An 11,541-nucleotide genomic window follows, 5' to 3' on the forward strand; every position below is an offset into this window, starting at 1 on the left:
TGTGTTTGTATAAAAAATAGGTTGTATGATAAAATTAATCTGAAACAAAACAGGCTTTTAACAGGCTTAATGCTTGGATCCTATTTAAGAAAATGTAAGCTAAAATGTATAGTAGTCGTAGAATTTCAAAAAATGGTAATTTATTTTGTGTTTGCATAAAAACAGCTCAATGGTGAAACTAAAACTGTTGTCACTGCCACTACTATTACTAACATAAAGTTCAAAGTTAAAAATGACTTAATTTGTTATATTAAAAAAAGGGATTAGCTGTATGATCAAAGCTAAACTTAATCCAATCACACTTTTTTCTGCTTAACTTTTGCTATACTGTTGAAAAAATGCAACTTGAAAGCTGTTAAATGTATTCATTTATGTTTCTACCTACAGGAGTTCTTCTTCTGGTTCTATGGTTATCATCACACTTTGAGGCCCATTTTATACAATTTATTAAAAATTCGCAGGAGAGCAGTTCATTGCATACATGGCTTGTTGTTTTAAATACAGTCAGTGCGGAACATTTTCAGTTTTTGTGGCGGCAATGCCCACTTTTTTCAATCAATTAAAGATGCTGCAAAAATTTCAGTTACATAAAAAAGAGCCATCTGCCATTTTTTTGCTAGTGCTTCGTTGCCAATGAACCACATACTAATAATTGTGTCGCTATATGTACAAACCAAAAATTACAAACAACATGTATATCAGTTAAATATTTTCCCATATAAAAATGGATAACTTACAACTTACAATAATTCTAGTTGAAAGAATAGCCATGTTATAATGATTATGTACACGTATACAAAAATTAAGGACATTTTTGGACATTTACAAACGATTAAGGTGCACTTAAGTGCATGACAAATAAACAAAATGTCCAGTATATCAATACAAAGTGTACAATATAAAAACATATGATTATCACACCAAAAGAGGGTCAGGTTTGTTGTGCTTTGGTCAGTTGAAGCCCAACAAACACAGATTTAAATTTAAAAATCCAAACAGAAGTCGTAGAAGTCAGCATTAAAAATTTCACAGTTAAGTGCACTTTTGTCTGAGCGATTCCTGGCGGGACAAAAATAGACGGCTGAGGATGAAGCGTGGAGCGTTGCTAGGCTGGCGTCCGTTTGAAGGTTGTATTCCAACATTCCTACAAAAGGCAGAGCACACAACATGGAGGTGTGATGCCCGTATAGCACCATGGTGAGCTCGTATGAGCAACTGTCGCCATGTTCACGGTTAAACTCTATGCAGCGCCCTGGTGTGTGATTTTTAAAGACCCATTTTAAACATAAATTACACATAATGAAATGTTACATTATTTTACAGTTTATGTACAAATGGTCAAAATTGTCTGCTGCCTTTAAATGTGTCTGTACGTCTTTAAATAAGCCTATATTTACAAAAATAGTCTCGTCCGCGCCTGTTGTGCAAATCATGACGCTATCCCATTGGAATAGTGTCTCTGTGGTAATGTGGCTTGAAGGGGACGATAGGGAGGTCTTGTCCTTATTTAAACCAGTGCAGGTAGTTTGTCTTCACAGCAGGGGAGCACATGTTGTTGCTGCATGAGCCGCCATAGCTGGGGGGGCAGGCGGAGCAGGGGACGCCAACCTTGTAGGGAGCCTCGCCGATCCAGTTGCCCCTAAAAAACAAAACAAGGAGGTGCGTTAGTAAATGAACCCTCAAAGTCCGGCATTTTTTGGTCTAAATTGTGATCGCGGGGTCTTTTTTTAAATGTTCTGGGCTCCTGTTTGCTGGACGTAGTATACATTTTGACAGCAAACCTGTTAGGAATGAATCAACAGCACTTCTGCTGGTTGAGTCAAGTGCACTCGGTATTGATGAATGATCAATAAGTTCCAAATCAACAATCCATTTTATTATTCCTAGTTAACATTACTATATTTTTGAGGTTTTCTCTCCATTTTCTTTCTTGTCAATTTTGATTGTGTATAGAAAAATTATTAACAAAAATCAGGCATATGTAAAATATGCAATTAGTTTTTGTAGCGTACTGTAACTATAAGGGGAATGTTTTGAATGTTATGAAGAAACATTTACTGTATTTTGGATCTGGGTTTCTTATATATATATAAATATATATATATATATATATATATATATATATATATATATATATATATATATATATATATATATATATGTGTATATATATATCCATTCATCCATCTTTTTCAGCTTATCCAAGGTCAAGTCGCGGGGGCAGCAGCCTAAGTAAGGAAACCCAGACTTCCCTCTCCCCAGCCACTTCATCCAGCTTCTCCCAAGTGATCCTGAGATGTTCCCACGCCAGCCGGTCTCCCCAACGTGTCCTGGGTCTTCCCTCTGGCCTGCAACCAGTCGGACGTGCCCTAAACACCTCCTCAGGGAGGCATCCAGGGGGCATCCTGACCAGATGACCAAACCACCTCATTTGGCTCCTATCAATGTGGCGAACAGCGGCTTTACTCCAAGATCCCCACCAAAGACAGAGTCTCTCACCCATCTATGGAGGCTTAACCCCCAGTAGATACACTTATAATCATAATAATGATTAATTATTAAAAGGATTATTATCCACTAATGATAAATCTTAAAAAGATAATTTCAACCACATTAAGTCCATATATGTAAACATGAGTCTGTTTATGAGGGGTGGTGACATGACGTTTCGGGTGGGATGGTCTAATAATCATAATAAATAAGCCATATTAAATACCACAATGGGGTCGCATAAAACTACCCATAGACTATGACCCTGCTTTTACATTAAGAGCCTCACATTCTGTGTGTGTGTGTGTGTGTGTGTGTGTGTGTGTGTGTGTGTGTGTGTGTGTGTGTGTGTGTGTGTGTGTGTGCGTGCGTGCGTGCGTGTGTGCGTGCGTGCGTGCGTGCGTGCGTGCGTCCGTGTGTGTCTAGCATCCCCGTCTCCACATAAAGAGTGGATGACTGACAAGAAGGTTCACTCGGTTTATTTCATTTTGCTAAAGATTTCTCACAAATTAAAACGGATCACCGTATTAATCATTTTATTTTTTTGGGCAGATGTACGTGCTATCCGAGGATTTTTCTCATTTAAAAGTGCACCACGCCTCAAAAAAGTTTGAAATATAAAAATATATACATGGGGGGCGTGAGCCATATGGCTCAGATGGCTGAGCAGCCTACCAGAAACTTGAGAATTCCTCGTTTTAATCCAACTTCCGCCGTTCTAGTCACTGCTCTTGTGCCCTTGGGCAAGATATTTCACCCAGCTTGCCATAGCTGGGGGGGCATATATATATATATATATATATACATACACATGTACATATATATATCCATCCATCCATCAATCCATTTTCTACCGCTCATCTCAGCTACAATCGGGTGGAACCTCATCACAGGGCCAACACAGATAGACAGACAACATGCACACTCACATTCACACACTAGGGCCCATTTGGTGTTGCCAATCAACCTATCCCCAGGTGCATGCCTTTGGAAGTGGGAGGAAACCGGAGTACCCGGAGGGAACCCACGCAGTCACGGGGAGAACATGCAAACTCCACACAGAAAGATCCCGAGCCCGGGATTGAACTCAACACTACTCAGGACCTTTGTATTGTGAGGCACATGCACTAACCCCTGTACCACCGTGCTGCATGTGTAAATAGATAAATACAGTGAAATTTGTTAGTTAGCTTGTTAGCTAGCCAGCTAAAACCCTTGCCAACCTTCCTGAAAATCTCTCGGGGCAACAATTCTCAACATTCACGGGGAGAACATGCAAACTCCACTCAGAAAGATCCCGAGCCTGGGATTTAACCCTGACTACTCAGGACCTTCGTATTGTGAGGAAGACACACTAACCCCTCTGCCACCGTGAAGCCCTATATATCCATCCATCCATCCATTTTCCATCCATCCATCCATTTTCTACCGCTTATTCCCTTTTGGGGTCGCGGGGGGCGCTGGCGCCTATCTCAGCTACAATTGGGCGGAAGGCGGGGTACACCCTGGACAAGTCGCCACCTCATTGCAGGGCCAACACAGATAGACAGACAACATTCACACTCACACACTAGGGACCATTTAGTGTTGCCAATCAACCTATTCCCAGGTGCATGTCTTTGGAAGTGGGAGGAAGCCGGAGTACCCGGAGGGAACCCACGCATTCACGGGGAGAACATGCAAACTCCACACAGAAAGATCCCGAGCCTGGGATTGAACCCAGGACTGCAGGACCTTCGTATTGTGAGGCAGACGCACTAACCCCTCTTCCACCGTGAAGCCCCTATATATATATATATATATATATATATATATATATATATATATATATATATATATATATATATATATATATATATATATATATATATATATAAATAAATAAATGATAAATGGGTTGTACTTGTATAGCGCTTTTCTACCTTCAAGGTACTCAAAGCGCTTTGACACTACTTCCACATTTACCCATTCACACACACATTCACACACTGATGGAGGGAGCTGCCATGCAAGGCGCTAACCAGCACCCATCAGGAGCAAGGGTGAAGTGTCTTGCTCAGGACACAACGGACGTGACGAGGTTGGTACCAGGTGGGATTTGAACCAGGGACCCTCGGGTTGCGCACGGCCACTCTCCCATATATATATATATATATATATATATATATATATATATATATATATATATATATATATATATATATGTTGTTGTTTTTTTTTATTCGATGAAGAATGGTTACAAGCAAGAATTGTGATTTATTTGAAAACACTTTTTTTTGACACCCCTAGTTTAGAAGTGTGTAATCATTTGTCATCAATCATGAATCATACCAAGTATCAAATATAATTTGCCATTATATTTGGTACAGACAATTAAGGGACCGACAAGCAAGTGTGTATATGTAAAATTTGAATAAGGTTGGTTGAAAAGCATGGCCGCCATCAAACACAATGTCTTTACAGAGAAACAGGAAAATACAGGGCATGTGATTGCTCGTTAGTCAATGAGCATCTGCCTAATGATTTTAGTAATGAATGGCTATCTGTATAACATGTATGGGATCACGTATTTCAAAGCATTTCAGCACCTCCCAGATAGGTTGCCACAAATGTCATTTACAGTTTAGTAAGGTTGAGTTGCTAAAAAACAAACAAAACAACAAAGTCAAACACTTTTCAGTGCCGAAAAAGCAGATACAAATTAGACAAGTACAGACCAAAATAAATACTAACTTTGATTTGTGTTCTGGACATATAATCCCACAGCTATAAATCAAAAAAGTATCCCAGTTGGAATATGTTTACAGCGCATCAAGTTGTTACCAGACAACAGCCAAATGGCAGCTGTGCTCAATGTACGGTAGACTGACGTGAACTGACCTGTGTGACTTCAACGCGAGGTCATGTCGACTCTCACAAATGGAATAAAGGAAGTGTTTCCAATAATAAACAAGGTCATCACGTCGTTATGTCTCAACCAAATAGGATTAAATAACTTCTTGGAATTTCACTTTCTTATTCCAAGAGCTTTCCCTTGTACTTGTTCGCAGGCTCGCACTGTGAAACTATGAAGCCGGCGGCGACACGGGTGACACGGGATTAAAAGCGCGTGGTCAGCAGATTTGCAGGATCATTCCTGGGAGCAGCGAGCGGCAACGTGAGAATGCAACTTACTTTGGCGAGTAGTTGCAGACGAGATACGTCGCCCGCTTCCACATAGAGCCCCAAACATTCATATTGTGGCACGTGTGGACGGCACAGCCCACTTTGTTGGACGTGGCCCACACCATCTACAAACCAGAGGCAAAATGGACTGGTTACATTTGTGAACATTACTTTAAAGCCAGTATAAGGAAGAGTGGAGTCCGCACCTGAGTGTAATGGGTGCACATGGGGCCGTAGCATCTGAGGGGGCAGCGAGGGTTGCAGTCACGTGGGTAAGGAAAAGAGTAATCTTTGACCTCGTCATACCACGGTTTCACCAGCTGGAGAATGGAGCGATACCTGTGGAGGGAGGATCATCATGAGAAGCTAATACAGAGTCATGACAACCTGTAAAGAAAACATGAGAAGCAAAACAAATATGTTTGAAAATACAAATCAAATTAACTTTACTCTGTTGTGGGGGCACAGCCAGGGATGGGTGCCATTCACATTGAACCAATACAGTACTCAACGGAACCAACTTTTGGTACTTCTGTGTGTGTTTGTGCGTTAATGAATAATTTGTCTATTAATTTGTTTGTATTTTTTTACAATTAACAGTGAACTGATAATAAATGGGCTGTTCAGTTGTTATATCTTGATTTCTTACACTTCTGAATCTCATTTGCGAGTATTATATTGTAGACATGTCCAAGACATTATCTGGCAGTAGTCTATAGGCGATGGTGTGTTGCCTGGATAGGAAGTAGTCTTTGCCATTAAGCAGAATATACTTGTGTTGCGCCATAAAAAAATGTTATATTGTAAGTATTGTAAGGCTTCAACGATTAATCGATTAAATCAATTGATTAAATCAATCGATTATACTACAAATATGCTTTGATTTATATTATGTTGCCTCGGTTAATCAATTAATAAGTGCTGGATCAAATGGATCAAACCCAGACCACATGGAGTGTTCGGAACTTTAAATATGCAGACATAGTGTCCGCATGGCCGCTGCAAAAGAGAGCACAGGAGAATGGTGGTGTGTGGGTTCCATATATATTTGGCAGAAAATAATTTTGTGTTGTATTTTTGTTCATGCACACATGTTAGAAGTGCAATTTCTTTATTGATAATGTGCACGTGTTACAAAAATTAAAGATTATGGCAAACAGAAAAATCTTTGTTTAGTTCAACTATTTTCCAATTTTCTTACATATTGAGGCTATAAAGAGTGTTATATGATTACTCGATTGATTGAAAAAAATAATCACTAGATTACTCGATTACTGAAATAATCGATAGTTGGAGCACTAAAGTATTGTACTTAATACACATTACCTCTTTGACTGTTACATGCAGCTCAATTGTAGTTTTCATAAACAAATTCAGATGTGTTGAAATGACAATGTAAAATCGATAACGCTACTCAGTAGCATGTCCATGCCAAATCCAAAGTAAACTAGCATTGAGCTCTCCAATTTAGAAAAGTGGAGCATTACTTTAGGTTGGAGCGTTTTCTATCAGGCTCACTTGCTTTGTTGGCTTGGAAAACATGTAACATTACCAACATTCTGCTCTAAGTGCTGCTTGAGTGCTTGTTTGCTTGCCTAGTGTTTGGCCGAGTCTGCAACCGGGAGTGATGTCACGTGCAATAAGGGTTTTGAAATATGGTATGTTTGATCTTATGTGAATCGATACCCGGTAATACTGATGGATTTGCTTGATACCTAAAAAGGTAATGAATTCAATAGCCATTCTACGATGCCACTGATTGTTGAAATGAGCAATACATGCTTTTGTATCAGTGCCCAAAAGTCTGCAATAACATCAGAAAAAAACAACAATGATCCCACCTGCTGTTTAATATTTTGCTCTGGCAGCCGAGGTGAGTATGAGGTGTTTGAAGATGTGTAGTTACGATACATGCCGCCACCCACTGCACGGAGTTATAATAAACAGTCCAATTATCATGTGTTTATGAGCGAGGGTGAACATACATAGTAGTACCAAGTAAAATATAATTAAAATATCCATCCATTTTCTAACGCTTGTGCCTTTGGGAGTCGCGGTGGGTCGCTGGAGCCTATCTCAGCTGCATCCGGGCGGGAGGCGGGGACACCCTAATAATATATCATGTAAAATACTACTATCCCTAAGGAAAAAACTGATGTCACTTTTCTTATTGTGTTACTGAATTATTATGAAAAAAATCCACCCTGAGGTAACACAACTCTTTTTTGTGAAAATAGTCCTCCGAAGTTTGATTTTTCTCTAGTTTGTGTGGCACTTTTGCAAGATCCAAAGAAGGACCAGCCTAAATAAAGAAACCTGGGCTAATACCTGCACTTGATATGGACCCCTCCAGCGCAAGCTTGTAAGACATTAGAAAGGGTGTTTTACCAACATACACCACCTATGTTACATATGAAATCAGTTCAAATACATTTTTACTATTAGATGCTGTGTACTTCTTTTTACACTTGTGTGAGAGTTAGGAATGCAATATGGCTGTTTCACAGTTTTCAAGTTATATAGTGTACAAAGTAATGGGGTCCCGATACCAATGTTTTGGTACCGGTACCAAAATTATTTCGATAGGTTTTGGTACTTTTCGGTACTTTTCTAAATGTAAGTGACCACAAAAAATTGCATTATTTGCTTTTTTTTTTTTAATAGGGTACATTAAACATGTTTCTTATTGCAAGTTTGTCCTTAAATAAAATAGTGAACATACAAGACAACTTGTCTTTTGTTAGTAAGAAAGCAAACAAAGGCTCCTTTAGCTGCTGACGTATGCAGTAACATATTGTGTCATTTATCTACCTATTATTTCATCAAACTTATTAAGGACAAGTGGTAGAAAATTAATTATTAATCTACTTGTTCATTTACTGTTAATATCTGCGTATTTTCTCTTTTAAAAATGTTCTATTGACACTTCTGTTAAAATGTAATAATCACTTAGTCTTCTGTTGTTTGATACTTGACATTAGTTTTGGATAATACCACAAATTTGGGTATCAATCTGACACCAAGTCCTTACAGGATCATACATTGGTCATATTCAAAGTCGTCATGTGTACAGGGAAATTTTTTCCTGCGTTATAAACATAACATAAAAAAAAAAGACAAAAAAAGAAAGATGATGTGATGCCAAAAAATATCGACGGTACTTTTCAGAGGTGGCATAGTACAAAATATGATTCATTAGTATCGCGGTACTATACCAATACCGGTATACCGCACAACCCTAGAACAAACATTAACGTTGGTAATGTGTGCAATTTTGGCTCCTCCTATAGGAGGAAGTGTAATCTAATTTAAAACCAGGGGCGAGCTAACAGAAATCATCCCATCTCAATATGAACATTTTTAATTGACCAAAAAGCAATGAACACAAGTCTGCAACTGTAACGTCATGTCCAGGCTGGTCAACCGATAGCACAGGGTGCTAAAGTAGATGATGTGGGGTCGCCGTGGCAACTATTCTCCTTGTTACAGCAAAATAAGAATCAAACTGCATTTGTTGCAGATTGCTCCTTTAAATTTTTCCATAGAGGGGAAATTGTGTGTAAAGTCACCTAAAATGGTCAAAAAAATACGTAAGAAGGGATGTGCCATGTCCTCCTGGTTCATGGTTAAAAAAACGTCTGAGCAGTCACTGCAGGGTCATAATGAAGAAAAAAAAAGGAAGGGTGGTCTGCAAAGCAATGACCATGACTGCTAGAGGAGTGTCATCCCTGCTGAGAGCGGCAGCAGATGTTGCCCATAGGGGGGTTGGTGGACGGGTTCAAAGGTCACTTACCGTCCTGTCCTGACGGAGAGGTTCTGACCCAGAAACCTGAGGAGGTGAGACGGGCCGTGCTCCCACAGGCAGGCGTGGGCCCAGTTCTCAGCTGACTTAGCCAGATTGTCATCCCACACCTACACACACACACACACACACACACACACACACACACACACACACACACACACACACACACACACACACAGACACACACACAGACACACACACACACACGGCGAAGGAGAAAGCATTATATAATGATGTCAAATGACACACTACATGTCCATGTCCATGTCCATGTCAAGAGAGACATAGATGCAGTGTGAGATAAGATGCTGTTGCCATGACGAAAGGCATCCATCACAACGATTACATAAGAGAAAGGAGTGGACCTCTAATGATAAATAAATCAATGATAAATGGGTTGTACTTGTATAGCGCTTTTCTACCTTCAAGGTACTCAAAGCGCTTTGACACTACTTCCACATTTACCCATTCACACACACATTCACACACTGATGGAGGGAGCTGCCATGCAAGGCGCTAACCAGCACCATCAGGAGCAAGGGTGAAGTGTCTTGCTCAGGACACAACGGACGTGACGAGGTTGGTACTAGGCGGGGATTGAACCAGGGACCCTCGGCTAGCGCACAGCCACTCTTTCACTGCGCCATGCCGGCTTCTTTGATTCAAAAGTGACAGAATATTGGAGAGTTTCCCAACATGGAAGGCTTGCTAGACACCCAAACACAGGCGGCACATGAGAGACGTCATCCAGTCATGATGTAATCACACAAAAGCATCATAACGAATTATGCAACATGGAAATTTACTTTCATAATGGAACAAGGAACCATGTAATTTCTCCCAGCCAATCAGAGATTAGCATTATATAATTAAGGAAAAAGCTACATTTGAATATACTGGGACACATTTCAAACACATTTTCAAATGTGGCAACATGTATTTATTTATTTACTTGCATTGTTTATTATTACCATAAATTGTTATAAGCTTCCATGTTGCTCTCAGTGGGTCCCAGCAGGTTATATGACCCCTGCTTCCTCTTGGAAGTGACTACTAAGGTGGTCCTGCAAACCGCTAAGCTGCTAAACAGCTGAAAATGTATTTTATTTTTTTTACTTTGCACATAAACATGAGGGTATTTTTTTTTGTTTTTTTGTTTTTAATTTATTGAACTATTAGAATTTCAACTCAGCTACAATTGGGCGGAAGGCGGGGTACACTCTGGACAAGTCGCCACCTCATCACAGATAAGCGGTAGAAAAAGGATGGATGGATGAATTTCAACTCACCATGTACTCCATGTTGGAGGCTGGAGGAAACACCTTGCCTCTCACTTTGTTGTGGTAATCAAGAATGGCCACCATGTCGCTCTGGCTGATGTAACGCTTCCTCCTGCTCTTAGAGCCCGCACCGGCGTCGGTTTCTGCACCGGTGCTGGTGAATTTGGCTGCCTGTGACGCCGGGGAAGGTGCGTCGGTGGCGGACACAGCCAGTGCACTTGTTCCGCAGTGCACGCACACGAAAGTGAACGCCAGTAAGTGAAGATGCATGCTTGCAAATCCGTCTTGGATTGTTCTGCAATCAGAAATGTTTTGTTTAAGCGCATTTTAGAATAACATTCAATTATGGTCGAGCTAATCTTACCTTTTTTTTTGTGATGCGAGCAGCCGAAGTTGTCCCTTTGCAGTTTTTGCAGCGTTGCAAACTTTAGAAGGTCTCCAGGAGATGTAGGGTCTCTGCGGGTTTATATAGTCTGTCCAGTGGAAGAAGCAGGAAGTGCGCACGAGGAGAGGACCACCCTCCTGCCTCCGTGTGTCACCTCAAACAGCATCATTTAAGCAACACTCAGAAATGGATGTATTATTTTCTGAACGCTATTGAATGGATAATATATCATTAACAAAGCAAAACGTGGAATGCATGCATGTCATATGAAGGTGTTGATGAGATCCAATGCAAGAGCTGTATAAAATATACAACAAAAAATAAAACATAGTTATTCCGAGGTGAAATTTTGAACATGTTTCAAATAAAAAAGACAAATTAGATAAATACAATTTTTAAATTCTAGAAATAGTTTT

General features: G+C 40.0%; 1 protein-coding gene across 1 annotated transcript; it reads right to left on the bottom strand.

Annotated features, from left to right (window-relative positions):
* Window positions 1–429: 429 nt before the first annotated feature.
* Window positions 430–11,235, bottom strand: pi15a (peptidase inhibitor 15a). The gene is made up of 6 exons (XM_061922072.1): window positions 11,105–11,235; window positions 10,750–11,035; window positions 9,449–9,567; window positions 5,862–5,994; window positions 5,665–5,780; window positions 430–1,639 (listed from the first exon to the last, which is right to left on the bottom strand). Exons 2-6 carry the CDS (start codon window positions 11,008–11,010, stop codon window positions 1,504–1,506), a joined length of 765 nt encoding a protein of 254 aa, XP_061778056.1. The 5' UTR covers window positions 11,011–11,035; window positions 11,105–11,235; the 3' UTR covers window positions 430–1,503.
* Between the last annotated feature and the right edge of the window lie 306 nt (window positions 11,236–11,541).

Source organism: Nerophis ophidion, linkage group LG15 (assembly GCF_033978795.1).
Source record: "Nerophis ophidion isolate RoL-2023_Sa linkage group LG15, RoL_Noph_v1.0, whole genome shotgun sequence".
NCBI classification, from domain to species: Eukaryota; Metazoa; Chordata; class Actinopteri; order Syngnathiformes; family Syngnathidae; genus Nerophis; species Nerophis ophidion.

What these genes read in the sequence shown, in the direction of transcription:
- pi15a (XM_061922072.1), bottom strand. Translation starts at nt 11,010, where the DNA reads ATGCATCTTCACTTACTGGCGTTCACTTTCGTGTGCGTGCACTGCGGA. An exon ending in CCTCCAACATGGAGTACATG is followed by an intron (nt 9,568 to 10,749) that starts GTGAGTTGAAAT and finishes GTGTGTGTGTAG; the next exon opens with GTGTGGGATGACAATCTGGC. An exon ending in GTCTGCAACTACTCGCCAAA is followed by an intron (nt 1,640 to 5,664) that starts GTAAGTTGCATT and finishes TTTGTTTTTTAG; the next exon opens with GGGCAACTGGATCGGCGAGG.